General features: G+C 38.9%; 1 protein-coding gene and 1 long non-coding RNA gene across 6 annotated transcripts in view; one reads left to right on the plus strand and one right to left on the minus strand.

Moving 5' to 3' along the window:
• Positions 1–26,453, minus strand: part of kif26ba (kinesin family member 26Ba) — a 53,949-nt gene that overhangs the window by 19,629 nt on the left and 7,867 nt on the right. For 4 of the 5 annotated variants that reach the window (XR_013325835.1, XM_077712956.1, XM_077712957.1 and 1 more), the window contains exons 3-5: positions 15,018–15,641; positions 10,382–10,560; positions 5,782–5,992 (exon numbers count right to left, since the gene is read on the minus strand). Coding sequence is in view for 4 of the 5 variants with exons in the window: in XM_077712956.1 (XP_077569082.1) it covers positions 5,782–5,992; positions 10,382–10,560; positions 15,018–15,641 (1,014 nt within the window). In the remaining variant the exon portion in view is untranslated. The remainder of the gene's footprint in view (positions 1–5,781; positions 5,993–10,381; positions 10,561–15,017; positions 15,642–26,453) is intronic. The other variant, XM_077712958.1, reaches the window with a different exon arrangement.
• LOC144194120 (uncharacterized) lies at positions 269–15,826 on the plus strand. Its single transcript, XR_013325837.1, has 3 exons — positions 269–327; positions 3,305–3,431; positions 15,161–15,826. It is a non-coding gene; the product is annotated as an uncharacterized LOC144194120 (long non-coding RNA).

Consider the following 26,453-nt stretch of genomic DNA (forward strand, 5'->3'; position numbering starts at 1 on the left):
AATATCTCACGAACACAATCTATGGTGTTATTGTTTTATATTTTTGTTCAGGCGCAGATTTGTTTGCTCCGACAAAGGAAACAGTGGTTGTAGTAGTCGTGTAATAGAGTTCTTTGGTTTTATATGAAATATTCAATATTCATCAGCATCTGTGACAGTGATTGATTGTAATGGTGGCACCATTGATTTGTTATAATGTGCATTTTTATGGCCGCTATTTGTCAAAGGATGCATTAATATCAATGTTTTCCTTCATTTCAAGTGGGACGCACAACAGAATCGAAATGGACGACGATTCAACATGGCTGATCAATGGAACATTGCACTGTAAGTTTCCCTTTCATGTCTTATACGATTATACTACGTTAGAAAATATTGCACACGTTGTTACAACTAAGTGTTGTACTCAATTTTGCCTCCATTGCTTCACAATATGATTCATCTGCAAACAAAAGCCGAAATCCTAACGACCAATTAATCAACGATTATTCCCACGGCTGCTGCCTTTGCTTACAAAACAACAATTTATTCATTTCAACGCCCAATTTTGCAACCAGAGGACAGAAACAATAAGCGAGCTGAACAAGGTCGTGCTTTACTGAGCAGTTCCATCTTAAACGACAACTAGGTTATGAAGTGTAAAAGCATAAAAGCCTCTCTGGTGCCTGGTAACCAATTTAAATATATATTATGTATCCCACCTCGTAGGAAGGGAGATATAAAATCCAACGAGGTCTTTGCATGCAGTGTATTGCTGTTTATGTGCGCATACATCTCGCTAGCCCACTCACATCTAATAACATATTAACAGGCTTTCCTTTGGTTGCATCATTAAATGACCATGGGCCATTTAGGAGAGCGAGTTCAATAAACGGCGTGTACGTTTGAGTCTCATGAAAACAATGAAATCAATTTAAATATGATACCTCTCGCCTACCTGCAAACGTTTAACATGTGACCTCGTGACCCAAGTGAAGTGCGTAGTGGCTCGGTGCCAGGTCAACACTTTGCATATCACGCTCACATCGTCACACACTCCAGCACACTCTTGGATTCCACATGCCCTCCGGTGACCCCAATAAAAGAGCCCATCACGTCAGTGAGAGCCTGGAGGAAAGATTTTACTGTCACGCGCTTTACAAGGCGCAACTCGTAAAATCTTCCCTTCTCTTGAGAGCTTTTTTCCTTCATCTTGTCGGGAAGTGAGTGAGTAAATAAGTGGTGTCCACAAGGCCAAGATACACGGAATGAGCTTCGTCACAAATGGGATAGTTCTTTACTTTCTCCTTTAAAGTGGGAAGACTGGGCTGAACATGGGTGCAGATCATTTAGCAGCGGTAATGAGATTCAATGCAAGCACTGCAAGCATTAAAAAAAGGTTCTTAGAAACACTAACCCTGCAAGTGGTTCCGAACCAATCGATGTAACCTTCTCCTGAGACTTTAAAATACAAGATCTATGAACATTGCACATTTGAATTGAATCCTGGTAAAATTCTAGGCTGTATTTGCCAATAAACAAGAAATTCTGCTCATTTAGTTTTCTTTTGCGTCTCACAGTCGTTTGTGTCGACTTTTTTTTTTTGTTAGTCGAATCAGAATTGAGCAGTGTTCTGTTGCCGTGTATTTGTAATCTGCCCATGGCCTCAGGATTGCTAGCCAATGATATAGCCAGTTCCTTTTTTTTTCATTTAAACCAATGATATTTCAATTTGAATCCTATCTCACCTGATTGATTCAGAGCTGCTGGCTTGAGATTCTCCAGGCCGGTGAGCACTCAAAAGGATTTCACTCGGATATAATTGAAATTCATTTCATAGACGTACATTTTTTTAAAGAAGCTGTAGATTGTGAGGATCAACCGAACCAAAGCGGCTTGTCCCCGGCTGGATTATTTCACTCAAGTAAAAGATTTATTTGCCACCTCCAACAGGGATTTGCTTAGTGAAGGACCACATCCACAATTAACAACCGCCCACTGCCCCCGGTAACCTCAAACAATCAATCTAACTGTTGGCGAACGCGGCAAATCGTCCGTAAAGTTTGACCCGTTAGACCCGAGTTAGGTAAAATTGTGCTGGGTTGTGTGTTTTTGAAGCCAACTGAATTCTCAAAGGATCCTTGGCCTACTTCCACACTCGTATGGATCAATATGTGAGTCCAAGCGCCACAGCCAATTTCATGCAGACACACTTTGTTGATGAAAGCCCACGGAGCTAATGGACTCTTTGTTGTGGTTATTGAAAAAAAATGAAGCGAGATGGTGAGACAACCCTCACATCGCCTCACGCATCCCTTCTCCCCAATCTCTAAATGGCCATTCCCTCCAGTCTTCCCATGTGTCATCTCCCTCTCACAGCACTCTGAACTAATGGCCCAGTTTTCCATTTGATAGTTTTACCTTACACCTCCTGTTGCACACACTGAATAGCCGGAAGGTAAATGTGTGTAATTTCAAGGACATTTAAAAGGCATGCATTACAGCATTGGCCTTTCAATTTGTATTTTTTTAAAAATGGCATGTTTTTGTTGTTGTTTTTACGCTAAACCAATGGTCCCAATGCATGATAAAACACTATTCGATACATTTAAAAACAGAAAATGAATTTTTTAACAATTAGTAGGCTCTAATGAATGATGAACATAATGTTGGGTGCAATTTTAAGGTAGACTTTTAAATAATGTAATGTTTTTTTTTTTTAGTTTTAAAAAGCATTAACTAAACTGTGATTGAACCACAACTATGCTTAACACTCTCCACCTGAACTTCCACTTCTGCATCTGGTAGTAACTTCAGCTGAAGCTGACAAACAACCCCAAGGAAAAAAAAAAGGTTGCCTGTCACTTTTGCACCACCTTGCAAAACTATTATTGACCAAATAAAAAAAAAATCAATATGGGGCTGACACTGTACTCTAATTGGCTCCTGGCTAGTGCAGTGAAACCTCATGACACCGCAGACACAGATCTAATATTAAGTTCTTTCAAAGAACTCTGATTCTACGCCATTCATTCCAAATATGCTGAAGATTACGATTTTTTTATACTATATTGGGAAGGATTGGGAAAAAAGAAACTACTGTATAAGTGTCAAGATGTGCTCATATCAATATAATGCTCCAGCTCTTCCATCACTGAGCGCATTAATATTTCATCCACAAGGTGGAATACAGCAGCCTCATAACAGACTCACTCATTCATTTTAAGGGTTTGGAAGCACACACACACACGATTTGCTGCGTGAAAGGGATCACTACTGCTATTAAAAATTGATTAGCTGTCATCGTAACATCTTCTCCCCCAAGGTCAAGTCTCTAACTGCGTGCATGCAAAATGTGGAGTGCATAGATGAAGGGATATGAAAAAAAGCTGTCTGTCCTCCAGTCCCTGACAACATTGTGAAGAGATGAACTTGAAAGAAGGGATAACCAGGTGAGAGAGATTTTTAGTTTTCTCCCCATTGGAACGCATGTTTGTTGGTCATATCAAATTGCTAACTAATATGAGAATTCAAGATTATTAGGTTGGATATTATCATCCAATTAGGAATGTTAAAGTTTTTGTTTTGCTTTTTTAGATATAGTATTTAGATTTTTTTAAATGAATTGATTAAAAGAACTGGATTAAAAGCCCTGAATATTTAGTTTTTTATATATCTAAAACAATGTTTATTTTAGATTTTTTTATATACTTTTAGATTTTCCAAAATGATTTTTGAACTAAAAACACTGAAAAAATGGATTAAAAAATTACAATTATTGATTTAAAAGGGGGAAAATCAGGAAATGTAATATACATCTATACTCTTCATTTTAATTTGATCCTAAAACAGAAAGTCAACAGCACTCGTGATTTACTTTCCCGGGCCACACAAAATGATGCGTTGGGCCAGATTTGGCCCCCGGGCCGCCACCTTGACATGTAGCCTAAAATATTTGAGCCAAAAAACTTTGCATATGATACAATAACCCACTGCATCCATCTATCCTTTATCATTTTCTCTATTGCTTGTAAGCAGGTTGAGATGTGAATGTTTCCATAACATGGCTCATTGTGGTAAGAGTCCATTTTGTATACACTCTAATTTCCTTTACTAATACAGAGGCAGGCAGCTGTTTGATTTCATTAGTGTGAGGTGAAGAGACTCCTAAAACCTAGAGCGTAACAATACTTGAAAGAAAGGGTAGCTAAACATGCTACTCAGGAACAGCCTCCAAGGGATTTGGATTAATTTGATATTCCATCTTTTGAAGCAGGCTTCAGCGTTTTGCACCACACACGCGTTTGACTGGTGTACGTTGCTATCCCCCATCTTTACCTGGGCTGTCTAAATCTGTTTTCTGCCATATTAAGATTGGCCTGTAAACTCAGCGTGAAACACAGGATGGTTCGCTCAGCTTTCCACGAGGGGATTTGTAGCTACTCAGATTTTTTTTTTCATTGTACATTGTAATCCATTGAAATATGGTCGTGCAAGGTGCAGGGTTGGGGGTTGCATGTGTGCAAATGCCATGGCAGTGGGGGGAAGCCGACCCCCACTGCTAGTGACATTTTTCCACGAGAAATGTCACCGAGTCATTTTCATACGCACGTTTCTGCATTTGCATGTATTTGATTAGCTCGTGGCGAGATCCAATTGATTTTCTATAGCGTGGGGTTTTTTTTTTGGTTAGAATTTTGCAGCATATGACTCTTTGTACTTCATTACAATTTCCTTTCAATATCACACCAGTCAAGTCTTATCTAGCGCACAGTTCTTATACAGGAACCTTTTGTAGTTTAGCAGTTTCTTGCACAATCTCAGCCCCAACAGTGTTTAGAAAAAACGGATGTATTTTGCAAAAACTAGAGGAAGAAACAAGCAGTACCGGTTTGGTTAAATGAAGATGCTACGAGGGAGACAGAGTTGGTGTGTATGTGCATTAGTGTTGCTAATACTGAGCAGACATCTGTCACTTCCATATGGAAGAAAAACTCAGATGAAGTTTAGTTAATAAATGGCAATTAATTGACTGGAGAGGAAATGAATTACTTCATTTGACATCACATCTTCAAGCTTAAATTTATTTCTACACAATTAAGTGAGTGAGCAAAAGGTTCCCGTGCAGTTCTTGTAATCTGGAGGCGCATCTTGTTGTATTTAAACAGTAGACGATGATATGCTTCTTAAAGCAACTGATTTGTGGTCCTGGTATACAGAGAGAGGTCTCACTCCTTCCTGCTGTCTTTTTGTATTTCAGTAGACAACATCTGTTTGACATCGTTTTGGTTTTTATCAAACTCATTCATTTTTTCTCTCGCCCTGACACACTCTCAAGCATTTGGATGCACAGTCAGGGGGAAGGGCACTAAAAACTCATTACATGGACAATCAATATTTGCACCCACTTCAACTTGCCCCCTAACCCCAACCACTTCCACAAAGCATACCTCCCATCTTTTTAGTCACCTGTTTTGTTAATAGATGGCATTTGTCAGTTTAAGATGTTTAAAGGTGGTACCCATTGAAGTTATTTTGGTATTATATAGCACAGGTGAAAAAGCAACTAACTTCAATTCATAATTATGGAAAAAAATGAGGCCGAGTGTCACTCCTAATGCCGAACAACATGAAAATTTGACAAATTATGAATTTTTGGCCAATAAAATGCAACCTTTACAGTGCAGGCTATATATTTTTGTGTCCCTTTCAATGTCCATTTTATGGCGTGTGCGACTTATAGTGAGGTGCAATTTATAGTGCAAAAATGCAGTAACATTTGTGAAGAAATGCATTTCTTACCTTTCCTAGCCCAGGTGTGTCTTTGATCTTATTAGCTGCACGCAGAAGGCAAGGCGGTGCCGGGGGTGGAGCCGTTAATAGGGCGGAGCTGAAATTAGTTGGGAACAATTGGCTATCGCACGTTGGCGAGGACGACGTCACGGGCAGTGGCACAGTTGTGGCGGTCTTCAGCTTCTTCTTCTTGGACGTTAAATTGAGTTTTTGTGCAGCTCTGACGGAAAGAGACGAAAAACAGACTTTAGTACCATTTGTTTATAGAATACAGAATTGGTTTCTATGGAATAAAATCTGCGTGCTAAGATGGATCTGGAACGACATCCTAAAAGTTTGAGAAATGCTAATTGCAGAGCCCAATAGGACAACATGTGCACACCCAGTTGTCTCCATAAGTAACAACATCTGGAAGGGGAGTGGCTCATTTGCTTTCTTGTTGCTCTATTCCCCGTGGCGTTCTGCTCAAAGGGAGCCACTAAAATTGATATTTATATTTCTGCTGCTGCTATTCCCAACTAAGGCGCTCTCCTTTGTTCTCTCTTCGACTTACACTTCTAAATTTCTCCCCTTTACCCCTTCATCTAAAGCCATTTTCACTCCAAATGGAATCTTGTGATCATTGCTCTTTATCATTGAAGCACACAATCATTTGTGATTGACACATAGGAACTTTTATTTTAGTATAAGTGAAACAGCGATATGGTCTGCCAAGACCATATTGTCTGTTGTGAATGGCAATAACACCCTAAAGTTATTTTTATTGTAAACTTCATAGCATTTAACTCACCATTATCAATGATGGATGTCTATTTTATTGAAACACGGAGGACTGGCTGTGAATGTTCATTTATCAGTGCCATTGACGGCTTGAGATCCCCAATCTATTTTGATTTTGAGGACTGGCAGCGCTTATTCACAGGCCAATCAAAATGGATTCGACCTCCAAGGCTCTCAACAGTAGCAAATGAGGCCCCCTATAGTAGTTTAAAATAAATCCCACACATTCAGCAGAAGTCAGCAATAGAAGACCATTGAGGCCTTTTAATGAGAAAATGAATTAGTCAATTACGAATTACTGGGGATTAACTCTTGTAAAGGCAGGTTATTAACATTATTATGGAGTAATGGTGTTCCCAAATTGTTAGAATCCTGCAATTTGACATTCTTCAGATGTATTCACGTGAGGGTAGTGTGAAAGAAAGGACCTCCTTGCCCTCAGATATACTCGGTCAAAGAGCTATATCTCACACCATTGGCTTTCAATTAAGTGCCACGGGTTACTGAAATGAGCGTGAGGTAAGGGAGGATGGCCGGCTGGCTAGAGTGCGAAAATAATGGAAGGGCAGTGCCAGACAAGCAATAAAATGTGGACTGGAAATTGAAAATTTCAGCCATTTAAAGCATGGTTTCTTTGGAGACTATTTTGGAAAGTGGAACAAATGCAATTCAAGCAACATATTATGGTATAGCATACCCATCTAGTGTACCATGTACTATCTTATTGAGCTTTTTGCATTTATTTATCATTGTGTAAGGTACTTGGTTGTACCCTGCTCTGTTGGCTTATCAAGATTTAAACCCTTCACCTCAGAACTGTGAAGTTTGAACCGTAATTTATTATGCGTAACTTCTGATGTGACACAAATAATTTTAACGGTGAACAGGTTTGTGATGACTATAATGACAATCCAAGATCACCAACCTTAAGAAATAGACAGCATGTAATGTAAATGACCTTCAATCTAATGCAGATTCTTTCCACTGGAATGCACATGATTTCAAACACATTCATTGGATATAACCCTCCTGCAGTCATATAAATCAGTTTGCCTCTTAAACGTCAACATTACATTAGAATTTAGATATACAACATAAAAAAACAAGTGCAACGCCAATTACTGAAACGAAATGATCCAAAAGAATCTTGTTTTTTAGTCGTAGTAAGCCTGACATGTTGAAAAATTCATTGTTTCCCAGTGGATACGTTTCACTAACTTTAAATTGTTAGTTTCTTGTTCCATATCGATGCAATGTCAAATGTTGAAGGAACTTTTCTGCAGTAATGTCAGTCCTAGGATTATAGAAACGGTCTCACAAGGAGTCAATGTAATCCGCCTGTCAAATCCATCCATTTGACAAATACTGCTTACCCATTCTATGAGTGTGCATTTGTGCGTGTTCTGTCTGCTGTACACAAACACCTACATATCTAATTGGCATCGTTTAATGACAAGTGGCCTGGGATTTGGCTGAGTGGATCTATTCCAATCTAGGACTAAAATGAAGGGCACTTGTTTTCCCTCCATAGACTGCCCCCCAACCCCCCATCCATCAATACTTCCTCTGTCAGCCAGCCTCCATCCTTTTTATATATATATATAACCCTCCCTCCTTCTTTCATTCTCTTTGTTCATTCCTCCACTCGACTCCCTTCTTCATTTCTGGGCTGTCCCTCTCTCGCTTCAATCCCTCTCGCATCACAATCAAGCAGCAGATCTACCCTGCATTTTAATCCCCTTTCCTCAATTATTCTTTATCCTTCATGTGGCACCCTGTTCGCTCGACCCCTTCCAGACTTTTGCACCTTCAGCATCTAGCCTTCCACAAAATGTTAATGGTCCTTCTGAGAAAGAAAACCCTTTTGCTTAAGTTGAGTTTGCAAATTGTTCTGACAAATATAGAATATAGTATAGTCAGTGAAAATGGCAATTGGACTGTTCGAATCACAAAATCTGAATCTGAAAATGTTGTATTTAAGAAAAGGGATTGGAATTTACATCCAGTGTAGAAGTAATTTCATTTTTTTTATTCTGTTACTTAGTTAGCAACAGACCACGGCAGAGTATTGCAATAAAAAGTTATCTACAGATTTTTCTCTTAAAATAATTGATCCTATTAAAATTGAATGTCAATTTCCTAAACAGACTTTATGAAAAACTGACCATTTTGTCTAAGGGCTCCCTTTAAGAAGACATGAATGACAGTAAGATTTAAAGTGAAATCCCTTCGCTATTAGCCAGTCTCCTTCCAAAATAACAACACCTTTCCAATTTCTCCAATCACTTGGGACCAATTCATTTACTCTGCTACCTCAGGCGAAGCACACACATACCCAACACACAAATCCCCAAAGAGGCAATCGTCGGAGCATGCAGTAAAAAAATTCCTCCACTGATAGACACTCCCTTCCCCCATTGGCGTACCCGCACACACACACCTAGCATTTACAGCATGTCTCCATCTTTTCGCCTTAAGTCCCCAGAGGGTCACTGCAGCGGCGGTAGGGGGAAACCAGAGCCAACCAACCTCACTTGGAGCATGACATATTCACACGGCCAATGGCACTAATGAAAGATATTAGTCATACATGCATTAGCGCTGCCATGGAGGATGTGGAAGGTCAGTGCAGAGTCATTGGGGAATGAGAGGGACAAAGTAAGAAAAGAGCCATGGAAGGAGCGAAAAGATAAATGGATGAATTTGGGAGCACGGCATCGTGCGAAGAATCGGACATTGGGATATTGTGGATTATATTTGGTGTCTAATAAGGGTGTCAGCATGCAGCCCACTTCTGATGGTGAATGGCATGAGAGCCAGGGGATTTAGCTGTATTGCATGGATGCCTTTACCATGAAAACAATCACAAACCCAAGCAGAAAGGACTGCATAAACAGTTTTGTTCACCATTAGCCTTATGACACACACATACACGTACATACACACACAGGTGAAGATGTCTGATGTGTGAAACAAATGGGGTGAGTGAGTAAAGGTCACATTTAGAAGAAAGAAACCACTTTTTCCTCCCTTTTGATATCTCTAAGAGGAGCCGTCACCAGAAACACGATCCAATTACACGACGACAAAGGGAAGACAAACACACAACACGGCGCACTTGACACCTGCAGTATTTGGCTAACTACGTGGTCTTTCACGGTGGACGTTGATGCTTGTAAAGACAGCTGGTTGTGCCTGGTTGGAATGTCGGACAGATGTGTCTAAGCGTTTGTGTCAGTGTCCTGGTTGCCTCCCAGTTCAAAGGTGACAAGAGAAAAACTATAAAGACAGCATGATTACGTGTTAGTGGGAATTCTACTTGACTTTACAATCTGCTTAGGACACCTTGAAGCTGAAGAAAGTCAAAGTGAAGGAAAACGGAGGAAAATACACACTGAAGTGTGTGTTTATTGATGCACAAGCTTTATAGGAATTTCAACAAAGCCTCACAGGTTTTCATGACGCAATTTGTTATAATTCATTATTCAGTTTTCATTTTGAGCTTCGCATCTTTCGTCATAAATTATTTATCAAAAATAGTCACGTCTTATTAGCCTTGTGTCAAGTTGAATGTTTTTGCATTGGATTAAATCTGATGCTAGAGACTTCGGTGATATGCAAAAGCAAAAAATGGCAAATGTAGAGTGTAAAAGTTGAATTTCAAAAAATTGTGTGACTATTCCTCAACATTTAGAATTTTATCTGGGAAATATCTTTATAGGCATTGGCAGACTAGTTGGCAAACATAAAATATTTAAAAAATAAAACCTACAACGTGGCTGACGACAAAAATGATTGAGTTTGATACCCGTGTCTTAGTACATCTTACCTGGCAAAGAAGGAGGCTGCTGAAGAGCTGCTTGTCTGTGAAGTGGTAGTCGCCGCAGTGTGTGAGGGTGAATTTGTGTGCGCTGTTGAGTTTGTATGTGAAGGTGAGTGTGTGTTGTAGCGGTTCAGGGTAGCCTCAGTCAAACCTTCCCTGGACGCCTCAGACACCATCTGTGAGATCTAATTGAGAAACAACAGAGAAATCCAAAAATCAGGATGTTGGCTTTAACATTTTAGCAATTAATCCACTTGTATACATTCAGTGTCTCTTCCAATGACAACATAAGATATAAAATATGGACCTCATCCTAAAAATCTGTAGCATTACAAATATTACTGAGGCTTAGTAAAGTCTTCTGTTATTTGAGGCATACATATTGGAATAAGCAGATTTCTATTTCTGTTGCAATGTCGTAAAAGAAATATGGCGAAACATGTTTAATTCTATTCAATTATGTACTTATTGTATATTTGCATTGCTCTTTACAGTAGTAGAAATTATGAGCATGGTCTTCCAACAAATTAAACTCCTCAAAGCATCACTGAGTATTTAAAATAACCTTATAAAGAGGATTATTATGGTTTTACAAACCATTCTTTTAGTTGATTACTACTTGGTACGATTGCCTATGCAATACATATATCAATACATTTACAGCGTGATTTCAAACAATTCCTCTCACAAGATTTATACATTTACGCCTGCCGTCTTTAAATAGATTCGGATTATTGTTTACGATGCTTCCACTGCGCTAATAAAAGGTGCACTATTTTCCCTGTAAGTAAAAGGGCTCCAAGCATGCACATGTGTGCATGTGAACAGACTGCAAAAGCCTTTATAGGATCCTAGCATGCAGGTTGCTACCTTGATAAATCACCCCTAGTAAATGAGATGCCTCCATAGTTTATACCACACTCCTCTGTGCATTGATGGCCATTTCCAGTTGCTCACTGTGCTGCATTATTAAATGTGCACTGACTACTCATTTGTGCATGCTTCTACCGCCTGAATGTGGATGGCCAGGCAGAAAAGACTAATTCATCTTCTGCCACGAGAATAAGGGGTTATTTTAGTAGTAGCCTAACACTGTATTGATTTTTATATGTATTGATATAATATTGTATCGATTTGGGAGTGTTTCGTGAAAAACCTCCGCTTTAAATTATAATGGCATCAAAGGTAAAATTGCTTTATCAGATGTGCAGAAGTGCATTTTATATGCCAAAACTTTTAAATATTACGGAAAAAATACTTAAATGTTTTTAAATCAACAAACAAGTAGATTATTTTACTTCCAATTTTTTTTTAAGATGTGAGGCCAATTCGATACCTATATTTTTGGACAATTAGAAATATTGCAGCTAGTAAATGATGTCTCATATTTTTTATGTTAAACTGAGATCTACTATTACCATCTCGAAAGATTCTCTGATTACAAATATTTCTGTATGATCTTTTACCATCTTTGGTTTCTAAAAAGAAGCAGTCTCACACATTAGTCATGTTTGCCCATTGGCCAAATTCTCTCTTTTGTCAATTTGTCTCATTTAGATATATTATATTCCCCCGATCTGTTTGCAAAAGCAGGCCATGCTGTCAAACAAACAAACAAAATCCAGAATGAAATTCAGGAAATATACAAGGACCGTGTGTGTGGTCTTGTCTGCTAAAAATAGAGGAACACAATCTGTCTACCTCTGAACAAATCCAATAACTTCAATGGATAAGGAAAGCTTAAATGGGCCAATGATGTTGTGCATTGGATAAAATTAAAGAGAAATACACCACAAAAAATACATTTACTTTTCAACTGGAATTCATTGGCAATCTCAACTTCAACCACACTCTTAAAATACAGTAGAAAAAGTTATAAAGAAGCTTAATCATCTTTGTTTCCACTTCCTGTTTCATCAAAATCCTTCTTGTCAAGAAGATCGCAACACTTAAACTCTTCTTTAATCCCCTTTCTTGCCTACATACATATGAACACGTCGCCCTCGGCATCGTTTCACATGGCATTGTTGGGAGCTCTCCCCTTATTCCACTCTACAAAGTGTCTTTCGATCATCGCTGTTGGCAGCTCCTCCCCATTTGGTTTCTCCTCTCTCAGGGGTACGAGTCTAAACACGGGTGATTTATGATACTGCTCTATTTCTCCTCTACTGCCGAACAGACATTACTGTCAAAATTTACAGGGGCAACACTGACATTGCACACCTCCCACTAGAGGCCCCAACTCCAACAAAGACATGCACCACACTGAAGGCACTACGTATATTGAAATGAATCAGTGGATTAAACTTCATGAGGGACAAAGCCGGAGAGAAAAATAATTTAACGTGACATTTAAATATGGTGGCAGTAGTTTGCATCTTGTCAAAACTGGTTAGATTTTATTTTTTTTTTAAAATCACTAGATCTTGTTATTTATTATGTTTGGGAAGTACACTTTTCTGTAGAAATATTGTTTTTAAGTCTGCAATATGAGAATCAATTTTAACAAAATTGCAAAATGCAAAAAAAAAAAAAATCAGCAATTAATAGATTTCCCTCAAAGATTTATAAGCCTGGCGGGCTTATATTTTCCAGGAAAAAAGCTGTGACTTAACGGAACTCAATACAAATTTTACATGAAGTATTTAACACTACAATATTTAACAATATTTACCCCAAAAAAATAGTTCGAGAGAGGCAGCTACATTGACATTGTGGACCTTTTTTTAAAATTAACGAAACCAAATTGATATGACACAATCTTATTCAAATCCTGCTCTAAATATAAACTAGGGGCGTGTGACATTTTTGAAAGACAAGATAAATACGCGTAGGACATAAGTACAGAAGAAAAATGTTGGGTGTGTACTTGGATGTGTGTGAGAGAGTGTAAAATGAGTGTGGTACCAGGGGGTGTGACATAGTCTCTAGAGTTCTAATTATCACTGTATGAATTATTACATCTGTAGAACACGTTTGCATGCCCCCCTCTCCCCAGCCCACACACGCACACCTCAGGATCTCCCCTGGAGTGTCTCATGTACACCTCTGGACTTCTCACAACGGCAGGCAGGATTTCTTCCTCCCCCTCCTATGTCTATTCTCGTTCCCTCTCTTCCTGTCTCCCTTAAACCATTTTGCCATTTTGAGGAGTCTCTGGGATTACATTTCTAACCATCTCCACTCTCCAGTGGTCTTATGACAAAACATTTTAGTGCTGAAAAGACATTTTGTCCAGGGAGAATTGACATTTTTCATATATCTAATACACCTCAAGGCAGGAAGAAATAAAGTTTCATAAACATAATAAATGAAATAGTGTGTCAATTTCAATTAAAGATTATTATTACCTTTTAAAGACAAAGCTATTGCTACCTCAAGGTGTACAGTGAGAAATTGAGGAGAATAGCGGAAGGCTGTTATCACCCCCGTCACTTAATGAGTGCATACTACATTAACTAATTAATCCCAAATGCAAACATATTAGATGTCCCTCTACTATACATGCCTGCTGTACTAATAAAGGCAGATTATCTCCCCACTGTTTCCACTGGCTAAAGTCCTGGGAACCAATAATGATTGGGCTAATCCTTCCCTTTAGCTTCTGGCGCTTATTCATTTCATGATCTCAGTTCATTTGGATCCTATTCCATTTGCCAGTGGATCTCCTGAGACATTTCGCCTGGTCAATAGCAAATATAAAATCATTAAATGAAAGAATTCGATTGACCTCCTAATTAGTATCTTTTGGGAAATTTAGGTGATGTTGTAATGAGTTACTCACATTGTGGATGTGAATTTATTGGCTGCCACTGATGGTGATTGACATCCAGTCCAATTTGAGTGGGAGGGTTGGCAGTGATCATTTATAGATATGCCTTTATTTAACTCATTGGCTGCCATTGACAATGCTACAAGTTCAATCCATGTTTTTACATTTGTAAAATCTAAATACAATAACAATTAACCAAACATTGGAAAGTTTGGAAAATGTTGATTTATTTATTGTAAAAAAAGAGATACTATAGTTATAACTATACTGTATTTTTCCCAGATCCATTTAAGGATACTAGTATTAGCTGTACTCTTTTTTTTTTTTTAATCTATTTTATTTTTCTGTTGCATTTTGTGTATTTTCGTCTACAAGCATTCTATGTTTTCTAGATAATTTTATAATAATACATTTCTTGGCGGCACAGTTGAAATATTACATGGGTGCATGTTGGTCAGAAGAAGAGTACTTTGGAATGTACAATGTCCTGCATACTCATTCTTGCTTCCTTAATTAGTGGCCTCTATGGTATCACATGCCATGCCAACCACTTCAACTTGAGGAAGAATAAGAGCTTGTTCTAAAAAGCTACACCAAAACCCACATGGAGAAGGAACAATTTGTTCCTCATCCAACTGCACTACATAATTTGATATAAACTAAAAATAAATGTCGTTAATGTAACGTAATGCAGTTCTCTGTAGACCGATGAACAAATACTATTAAGAGTCTAGTTTCACCCTTTAAGCAGGCATTTGTCCGAGTAAAGGACACCTGTCAGATAGAAGGCCGCGTCCTCCCTGAGTTCGAATACATCAAGACCACAGGCCTTTGATGAAAGAAATGTGATCAACTCTCGAGATATCCTACCTGGTACGGATAAAGTGTAACTCCTCCATTAGTTCTGCTCATGTGCTGATGCCCTGCCGTGTTGTTACTGCTGTTTGTGCTGCTATTCCCTGGACTGTTTACTGCACTCACAGTTTGTTGACTGGTCACCGCTGTTTTTCCAGAACCGGGCGACCCGTTCCGTCTTTCCGTCACGCCGCCGAGCCCCAACGAGCTGGGTTTGGAGCCCAGTCTGTGCACTTGCTGGTTGGAGGGAGAACAGGAAGCCGTTTGGCCGGCAGAAGGACTCCCGTGGCTGGAGGTTGGCGTCGGGATCTGGCCCGGATTCGGGGAAGGCGACGAGGGGCGTGTGAGGTGCGAAACGGCCGCCACCGATGATGAGGATGAGGAGGGGAGAAATGTGGGTGGCCATTCCCTGGAGCCCGACGCTCCCTGGGATGGGTAGCGCCCCAGTAGGGGAGGAGGGGATGACGAGGGAGACAAATCCCACTGGTCCAGGGTGAGAACCATGCGTACAGCTTCCTGCTTGAGCTGTGTGAGGTGAGTGGCGCACACCTCACAGCGACTATCACGTTCGTTCCACGCCCGTCGGGAACTGTTGGGGACTTGGAGCTTGTCATGGAGGAGCAAGGTGAAGGACGGGTCCTGGGGGAGAGAGTAGAAACATGCTTGATTAAGTTGCTAAAAGTTGAGAAAAACAAAAACGAGCTGAAATATTTCACTATGATGATTTAAGATTTAGACGGCCTGAATTGAGTGATAATTTCCCAATTGCGCTCGGCCAAAATTAGCCGGGTTAAACTGTGAGAACTCCATGGTTTGCTGCCTTTCTTTTTCCCACTTCTATTATGTACCTCGTAATAGCATGCATGACGGGAAATCACAAAGTCGGATGCTACGGCACTGTTGATGGCACAAAGAATAATTGCCATAATAAGCATAGAAACATAAATAGAAGTGATTGTGAGGGATAAAAGCACCTCACTGCTCTATTCCAATAAGAAGTACATTTAATGGCATATATTTCCTACAATATTTCAAGTGATTAATTAATAACAAATATTATTATAAGTCTAATAATTTAGAGAACTGTACAGAATGTATATTTTACCACTGACACTAGCCAATTTAAAGAAAAAAGAAAGTTTAATGCATGACTTTGGTCTACACGATTTCCAAAAACAGACATTTTCAAGTATTATGACCACTAAAAAGACATCACTTATTTTCTCACAGAAGAGACATTCTGCCGAGACAGAACATGTCAGTACTTTATCATCAGTGAGTGTCCAGAAAATAAAATGAATCAAAGTGATGAACTCTCTGTTGATCAATACGTGACCTGTTGAGATTCGCTTCTGTGAGCATCTCGTCAATACGCACATCATCGGCACGGATGGCCACGCATTCCCACTTGCGCGCATCTATCAAAGCGACAGCTGATGAAGCAATAAACCTGGCAAAAGGAGATCCGATAGTGAATGACAAGAGTTTTTGGAATGGAGCCAGTAGGTCTCAGCCAAGGCAAATGAAAGAAAATCACCAATCAATCACATTGGAAGCTTTTTGGTATGGCAAACCGTCAATGTAATGCACTGTCTGACACCCTCAAGTGGGTGTCTATTCGTATAAGGCATGATACAGTCTATGAATACACCTTCTGTCACTGGACGCACAAGGCAGCATTTCATCTGATGGGAAAATACAGCCTCTCAACCAGCAAACTGCCTGTGTCAACAAACCACAGGTACACACACACACACACACACACACACACATACACACACTAATACAAGATATGTGTTAGGATAAAAACCACCTTGTTACTCGGATCAACTGACAAAACACCAGTTTTAAACATTGACAGCATCCAAACAGGACTAATCCTGACTGGCATGACGCACAGCACATTCACTCATCTGACATGTAGTGCACAACAAGCCATGACGCAGAGATGCCCAAGATATGCGTGAATGAATGTCTTGACCTTGCACTGTCAGCTCAATAATATGTCTGTAGATGTGCTAGATATCACAAACAAAACAAAGCACAAATCGTATTCATCCACATGAGTGTTTCAGTATTGTAGTAGGCCATCTATCCCTGTTTTTAGACTAATCAGCCTCTCAGGGTCAATGTGGGGGCTGGAGTCTATCAGAGCTGACTCAGGGCAAAAAAGATGACGATATGCCAGTCAAACATAGAGCAGTTTGGAAATGTGAATAAGGCATTGATTGTGTCGGAACTGACCGCACACACACTGTAAAATCTTTAGGTGGTTTTCACCTACTGTATGTCAGTAGCATGAACCCCTTTTATAACATATTTCTACCAGAAAAGTCCATAGTTAGCTTATTTTTTTGGTAGGGAACAAAATACAATGGCCCCATTTAGCTTAGGTGGGGTTCCTTTTCACAATATAATTCTCGCAAAAATCCCGGGACTACACAACTCTATGATGTGTTGTGATTCTAGTATAGTACGTATATTTTGGGCCAAGAAGTGCCCACTAGTCTCCCCATATTTCCTAAATAGAAGGGTTCCAAGTAGACTTGGCCAAATGATTGTTGAAGAGGAGCATTTAATCCCGTTTGACTTCTTTCCTTGCTTCTATCAGCCAGGCACACGTTGAAGAAGCAATAAGTGGACACGGTGTTCGGTGCTTGAAATGAGGGCCTCATTGTACCAAATTAGAGAGATTTGGGCAGTAGCCAATCTCCCTCATTGAAAAAGAACATGAGAGCTGTGGTTTAAAATTTGGAGGCTAAACATATGTTTGGGTACAAGGTGTCATTTTGGGAGTGACAAGCATTTTAGTGGATGCGGTTCATAAAAACACAGCACACATTCTTTTCACTGAGTTGCCCTTTATAGACTATGCCAAATGAAAGAAAATAGAAAAGAAAACTAATCAGACAAACCTAAACCTTAAATAATCATAACATGAATATGCCCAAAAAGGAATGGGATGAAGAATAAGCTTCTTTAAACCCATCCTTTTCTCCATTAACGATGAGTTCATTATAATACTACTTTTATACTACAAAATAAATTTAAAAAAACACCATAACCATAGGAAGTGAAGATGAATATTAAGCACAGAATAAAAAAAAAGATCAATACCGTAATCCCTCAAATATTGCGGTTAATGTAGACCAGACATGGCCGCGATAATTGAAAAATCGCAAAGTAGGGTCATCCCTATTATAAGTACCTTTTTCCCCCCCTCTTCAGTCCTAGTAGCAAGAGAGGCTTCTGTTTATGAATTTCAGCATGGATTTTCACATTTTAATGAATTTAAAAATATATAATAATAATAATAATAATAGCAGGAAAAAGTGAATTTGCGATAAGCAAACTCACGATAATACAGTGAAAACTGTACACCGATAAAAAATGAAAACACACAATTATTAAACCCCTTCTACTTCCTTATACCCTGTTCAAAATGATTTATGTTATTTATCATTTTCTTCATAATCAGATCAAATTAAATACAACTCCATTTGTCTTTCCACACTAATCTTGTTTAATCACTTATCTTTCAAACCTCATTATTTTACAAATTTGACTGCATTCTACTGACCCCAAACACCATAATTAAGCACTAAGTCACATCGGGAGACAAGCAGCAACTCAATTTAACAAATATGTCATTTAAAAAAGGGATGTGGGCAATTTTTATTTTACGCAGAAATAATGCCAAATTGGATGTTAAACCTTATTATCAGTCTCATTGGAAATCTGATAACATCTTGACAATGAATGCATTGCCCATTTCATGCCAGTTCATCAGTATTCCAAAAGCGGCTCAGATGGTCTCATACTAGATACTCCATGTGCGTGTGTGATTCATTTCCTCTGACAAGGATGGACAAACACGTTTTGCGCAGGATGTGAGCGAGCGGCAGAGTGTTGTGAGGCCGAAATGGCGAGCAGAACACTGACCTCGGCCACTTGTGTTTCCCTGAAAATCAGTCCATGTGTACTACTAGTGTGTGCTATCCACACTTGGCACATAGATATCCTATTACTGAAATGTGATGGGAGAATTCAAGTCAATGTTGTTAAACCCACAGCACATGTGAAGGCTAGAAGTACATCCAATAGTTGGGGTACATAAACAAACTGTCAATCAAAAACCCTGACCTACACCGCTCACAATCACCCTAAGCAACAATTTCAAGTTTAATCACATACCTGCACTATGAAGAGGGCACAAAGGCGCTTCATTTACTGCAACTAAAAAGTAAAAAAAAAATGATCCAATTTTTGCAAATCCAGATATCTGCAATGATTCCAACCATGAAGCTCAAAAACCATTTCTGTCAGTGAATATTTGCTGTGAAAATGCCATCCATATCCATTAACTCTGTTCTGCCACTCATTCTCAACTCCAGGAAAGACGAGAATTACAGAAAAATTCTAATTTATGAAGCAAACAGTGTGTGTTTGGTGTGTGCAAAGTAAAATCTGTTCCAGAAGAGTGACCAAGGAAGGCAAAGCTTTCTGTTTCCTCTCCAATGCCCATTTACCTCCTTTCATCTACTCACTCACATACGCTCTATGATATGCACACATGAAGCCGTATTCGCCAGCAGGTCTGGGATCAGTGAATTCATGCAGAAGAGACGCAGACGGTCTCCTGCACCTGCACTCATAGAACAAACACACACACACACACACACGCATGCAAGGCAAGACGGTAGGAGTCTGAATTCATGATAAGGGATGAGTAGAGAGGAGAAATGGAAACGGAGCAAAATATTGTGAAAATGCTATACATTTCAAGTAGGATCGCCAGTGATCATATCATCAGTGACACGTTTGCGTGTAGACTCGTGTGCAATCGAGGTCAATAACACATTACAAATGGCATCAGATATACACGCATACTGTGTTTATGTATGTTTTACCAAGACAATTATTATTAATTATGTTTGGTAAATGACCCTCATGCTAAGGAGGCAAAGCCATGGTAGCAATGATAACAAAAATCAAACTAAATAGTAACAATATTGTTATTTATTCATGTCCTGTCTTTTAGTGGACCCAAGAACAATTGATCGTATTTTAATGAGATGATGAAATATATTGGAATTATGAAAACTTAGGAAAATGATAATAACATTTTTAAAGAACATGGTAGAATGTACACTTCAGAGTTTTGAAGTTGGAGCTTGGAATCTTGGCTCTGCTCTTGCAAGTCCCCTTGTCCCTTCAAACGGTATTTTGCTGAATTCGATAGATTAGATTGGGTGGTGGCCCGTGTTCGATTCCCGCTAGTGTGGGTTGTGTCAGTAAGGGCATCTGGCGTAAAAACGTGCCAGATCTATCATACGGATCGACTGTTTTGCTGTGGCCACCCCTGAGGGGCTAACCCCAAAGGCAGTCAATTAGTGTGTAAAAACCCATGATAGAGGGACCTTAAATTTCATTGTCACTGTCAATGTTTATTGTGTAGAGATGTGATTTGGCTACTGATGTTGTTGTTGTTATACATTCAATTGATTTATGCGGGCACAGCTTGGTTTCAATTCCCACTCAGCCATTCACCTTCACATTCAAACAGTGACTCTCTATACGTATACAGGGCATGTGATTGTCTGTCAAATGCCCAAAGTCAACTGGAACTAGCTATGGCGCAATAATCACCCTAATGAGGACAAGAGCTATAGAAATTGGATGGGGTAGGTGTGAGAAAAGCACACTGAAGTACACTAAATCCACAGAGCAAACAGATTGGACGTATTCTAAGGATAACATTATTTGCTGCAAGCTGCCGTGATCAGCTTCCAAACAGATTTGGAGTGCTTTGACACTGCTTCCTTGGGAAATTATGCATATGTCGCCTGTATTAATTAAAAAAGAGACAGAGAGAAATACTGCTGGGGAAAAAAAATCACATTCAATTCTCAAGATTGTTTTTCTGATATTGTCTAAGACAAATTAGTTTAAAGATATGTCTGGCATTGTGGTTGTTGCATTCAGCCAGATAAAGCATTGCTATATCTTTGAAGGGAGAGAATAATATAAGGTAAAACTTTTATTGTATATAAGATACAAGAGTAAAGGGGATGTGAAGAATGACTATTTTAAACAGAGGCCAAATTGGTTGTGGTCATTGGAAATAGTTACAGTTTGGCCGGTGTAAACCAATTTGCAAACCTTCGTCATTTGGTTTCGCTTACCGTAAGCAAAAAATGCCAATGACTTGAGTTGGTGAAAAGGCGGAACAGTTTGACACTGTGATTATGTATGAAAGCATAGTATTTGAGTGGAGTGTTAATTATAATGAATCTCCGTCCGCTATGTCTGGTCTTCTTTAAACAGCCAAGGATATGGAACTATAGCACCACATTGCCAAACAGATGATACAAGAAAGTTTGCTTCTATACAAGCCAGAACCTCGACTTGAATTCTACACAAGCAATGTCCAACTTTTCATTTGCCTGCGTGATGTTGACGCATTCTTTCCATAAAGAAAAGATGCAGTTGTCATGGTGATGCCGAAAATTAATTAGCTTGCCAAGCTAAGTAGCTGCAGGGAAATGTAAATAAGATGCATTGTCATTCACTTGAGACTCTTGGTGTTTGCTTCTTCTCCATTGGCTGTTTGTTCACCGCAATACCTTCAGCAAATGGTCATTGGGGAATCAGTATGTTGGTCATCTTAACATGTCTTCAAACAAAAATTTAACTAAAGAGCCGTCTGAAGCTAATTACAGTTTGCCCGTGGAACGTGATCGAACCACCAAAAAGCAGCGTGGCAGCCATTGGACTGACTGCTCCGACATGTGATGTGGATCCCGACTCGGTGCCTGTTAACAGCCTACTATAAATCATGGTAAGTGTTTTCTTCAATGCATCAATGTCCTCAAAAACACACATGCGGCAGCCGCATCACTGCCAGCCCTTGAATTATGAGAGTTGTCTGCATCCCCTTAGAATCCATGTAGCGCCTTCCATAGTCAGGCAAGTTCTCGTGTATTTTTGTAGATGTTCACAGCCTTAAAACTTAGTTTTGAATTACTACGTGCAGTAAGTGGCGTCCAAGTGTAAGGCTGCAATCTTTTGACGATGGCACTGATGACAAACTTTGGCTCAGAAGAGGCTACTTTCGTGCAGATTGGCAACCATAATTGGTTGGGTACATTGGATACTATGGATTAACCAGGGTGAAGCGTTTGCCACAAAAAAACTGGGTTTTGTATAGCGTAAGCATTCCCAATGTGGGTGCAAAAATAGGATTGCTTGACAGGGGAATGTTTTTAGCAGGACAATAAACTGTATATTAGTTACAAAATACTCAACACAGATGTGCCACATGTCGACATCACGTCAACTCTTCATGTCTGTGCCCAATTGTAAATGAACAGAACTTTAAAAAACAAAAACAATCTTAAAGGGAGTATTATGAAGAGGATGACGTATAATAGAAACTGTTTGTGCTGCAAGGATTCCCCTAGTTTTTTCCCTATTGATATTGATCTGTTTCTTGCAGTTATCTGACAATATTAATATTTTATACTTTGGATCAAAATACTATCTAATTCCCTTGAGTGCATCATTATTGTACCACTTTAATATCTACCTGGTTCTTTTTCTATCCTTAAGATTCAATGACATTGATATATTGGCTGTTGTCTCAGGTAATCCATCTTCCCTTCTCCCAAACCTCAACACACTCGCTCCCCTCCCCTTTCAAGCGTTCTCGCATCCATATGTTCATTCTTACCATATCTTTTCATCCCAAGGTTAGTAAGGGATACTTATGAGGGTGATCTGCCTGGCCAATCCAGTTTTTTTTTGTAGTAAAGTACCTCCAGCCTCTGTATTCTGACTAAAATACATTTGGAATAGATATAAATAACCTCTACAATCTTCAATACTTAAACTTCACCCTATACTGCAGTCAAGCCATCATTCTCCTACTGGTAATTATACTGCATTTTTAAAACAATAACTCTCACAACCCTCTTTATTGTATTTTAATACTTATTCTATACAAAATCCCAAGGATTTCCCAAATATTTCAACTAAAATCATTTTAAAAAAGGCTTAACTGTACCAGTTCATTACATACAGTATATTAAGCATCTTAAAGTCTTCTTCAACTTGTAAAATAAAAATTATATTTAATAAAATGTGCTCAGAGACCACCAACTAGCTCTACAGTGGAACGAAAAGCCAATATATATGTAAAAAAACATTTGGAAATGGGTTTATTTGTATCATACAACACTTAATAAACATAAAGTTCTCTGAGTGTGCACTTGGACCATCTTAACAACCTCTTGAACTAATATGCCTTCCAAAGAGTCAAATGAGCGCCAACTACGTGTGCCTTCAGGCATCACATTCACACAGTAGCTTCCATTCATACACAAGACCTCCTTAGAGCGACCACAGAGAACCACTGTTAGTGTTACTCCTCTAGGGATGATAGACAACATGCTTGGATTTACACAAACATTTGTACAGGGATTGGGGCACAGATTGATAACGGTGGCGTTCATTAAATTCTCTTCTTTTATCTACATCCTTCCTTGCCTCAAACCATCGAAAACTAACATTTTCTACAAAACAGAGTCAGGACCATGTGCTCATCTCCTGAATTGTAGGAAGATCTCGTGAGTCAGATATTGCGGAACATTTGATTGGATGTCCACTAGAAAGTCGAGTGAGGAGGAAAAGCCCACAAAAGGAAACCTTAGGGCAGAATAACAATTTTTGATGTAAAGTCAATAACAAATAGCAACGACAACAATTTCAGTCTTTAAATTACGCCATCTGCTCAAAGTAATTGGAAAGTTGAACTGCTTTAGGCTACCTAGTTTCAGAGTGAGGCACAAACATCCAATTTTAATTCTGTCTTCATCCTATACATTTGTACGTACAAGCCACTATCTTCTTTGTTACTGATAAGAAGTGAGTATAAAAAGCGTTGGGGTGGATGCTATCCTAATGATCGATTTGATAAAACTTCTCATTGGATTTCAATAGAGATGATGCCTCTACAACTGGCTATTTAGTGTTAACGTGATCCGTAATGAAAGCCAGATATACAATTTAGGATTTGTTTTATGAGAAACAGATTCTCTGATAAGGTGTAATTCAACCTTCACCAGTGTCTCAGATGTGTTTAAGTGTATCTCTTTAATCACAGACCAATGTACAGCAAATACATTTAGCCGCATGTGGAAAACCCCTATTTGAATGAGCGTAAACAGGGTATCTTGCGGTGAAAGGCTGAAACAACTGTTGAAATGTTATCCTGAGCTCTTATTTTATCTCCTGCCTTTCATGTATTCTATAATAAATGGCCCCGATTAGGGAGTAATACAACAGTAGACCCACACATGCCTTCCATTATAAATCCTAGGTCAAACATTGCTATAGATGAATCCTTATAGATAAGGTCAACTTTTAAAACCTTGTGTAAATTATTTTCAAAATTCCAGTACATGTTAAGAAATTCAAACCCATTCTCTCTCACATCATTCCATACGATCTATTTGACCACCTTTTGAAGATTTGTGGATGCCAGCTTGCATGGCAGTCAGATGGCTTGTGTGTGTCGTGTAGTTAACGGGTCTTCAAATAAACTCATCAGCGGGTAAGATTTCACAGAGTCAAAACGAGAGGCGCTGGCACATGAAGCGAGATGAACACTGGGCCAGCTACAGTGTCTCTCATCTTGGCTCTGCTTCTGGATTTTTTAGACTTTGAAGCACAATTAAATGCAATTACAAAATGGTGCTTTAATTGCCTTACAGCTAAGTCAATGGAGTGTACAGCAGTGTGTTCTTGGTGTTAAGGTAATCCCTGAGGCACATGGTTATCCAATCGCAGCTTTCTGGCATTTGTGAGTTAAATATTTTTGATAGGTATCTCTATAGCAAAATTGGGCTTCTGCTTTTCATTCACTTAAATCTGGTCGGCAACCCAAAATGTTAAAAGAAGCATAGTGGACAGATAAAAAAAAAATAATTAAAAAAAACAGCTTGGATCTTGAAGATGCAATCCACAGCTTGCTAAATTATATAAACTGACCACTTAGCTATCTCCTCTAAATCAATGCTTGAACAACAATAATGGCATCATTTTACAAAATTGTGTAGAAGGGAATCATGAATAATTAATCAGACAAGTGGGCTATTTTCCAGCGAGCAAAATATCACAGTGAATGCCAGTTTTATGCGCATAATATACCAGCATCATAGGAATTTTTAGGATTATTTCAAATTACCCTAATCTTCCAACATTTTCTCTAGTGCATAACTGACATACACTTATTTATTAGTGGTAATAGTTATAACCACAATGCAAGAAGCCTGTGATTTACTAGTCAATAGTCAATTGTAGACAATTGGACAGTCAGCTATTATCAATAGTACGACTAGGTCAAATCTAGTAAGACCTCTTTTGAGGTTTGAAACTATTTGGTTCCACCAGATACAAAGTGAGATGTAAAACAGAACTTATCCGGCTCAATCCGCACCAGGCGTTTTCTTTTTTAAATTATCTGAGAAAAAAATGAACTGCATTCTTAAGTCTATTGGGAACAGCTAAACTTGTCGCTTTGTAATATCACTTGGAAGACTAATTTAGCTTTATCACACAGATCTCATTTTCACTTCCGATGTTGTTTGTTTCTCAGACACAAAAGCATTGTTTGTTCATGCTGGGTTCAAACAACTGCTGCCGAACCTGTGTACACAATCTTAAACACGATAACGGGAAAACATATGCACACACCATTACAGAGGGGTCCTTAACTTTAAGATTATAAGATCATTTTTACAGTTAATCATCAAGGGCGATATGAAAAAGGTGGGATACAAACTGAATCAAAAAAACTGTCAATTTAAAGGTACTTTTAGCCAAAAAAAAATCATAATACACCAATATACAGCCAATTTAGTGTACAGTAATTCCTCAAATATCGCAGTTAATGTAGACCAGTCATGGCCGCGATAATCAAAAAATCGCAAAGTAGGGTCATCCCTATTATAAACTTCCTATGCACATACATTTACCTCCCTATCATCACAAATTCTGGAAAAAACACAGCAGTGCCGTAAACCCCTGAAAGTTACAAACATTAGTCAAAATGATTAGCTGACATAAAACAAGTGTGAAATGCTTCAGTTCCCTTCGATCAAGCATAACTCTCTACTCACATATTCATCTTGCTCTATATAGTAATGCCTTTCACAGCTGAGAGGCTACAAGAGGGCAAGCTCACACTCAATTTCTCTACCATTGTCTCGCTCACACACACACACACACACACACACACACACACACACACACACACACACACACACACAAAGGTGATATATAGTATTTCCTCTACGTCCCTCCGCAACACTATGAGGAGGCCGTTAATGGTGATGGAGATATGTATGCAGCTCACATCTGTCACATGTTGCTGCCGTGGCAACACCAGCT

Source organism: Stigmatopora nigra, chromosome 3 (genome assembly GCF_051989575.1).
Source record: "Stigmatopora nigra isolate UIUO_SnigA chromosome 3, RoL_Snig_1.1, whole genome shotgun sequence".
In the NCBI taxonomy this organism is placed as follows: domain Eukaryota; kingdom Metazoa; phylum Chordata; class Actinopteri; order Syngnathiformes; family Syngnathidae; genus Stigmatopora; species Stigmatopora nigra.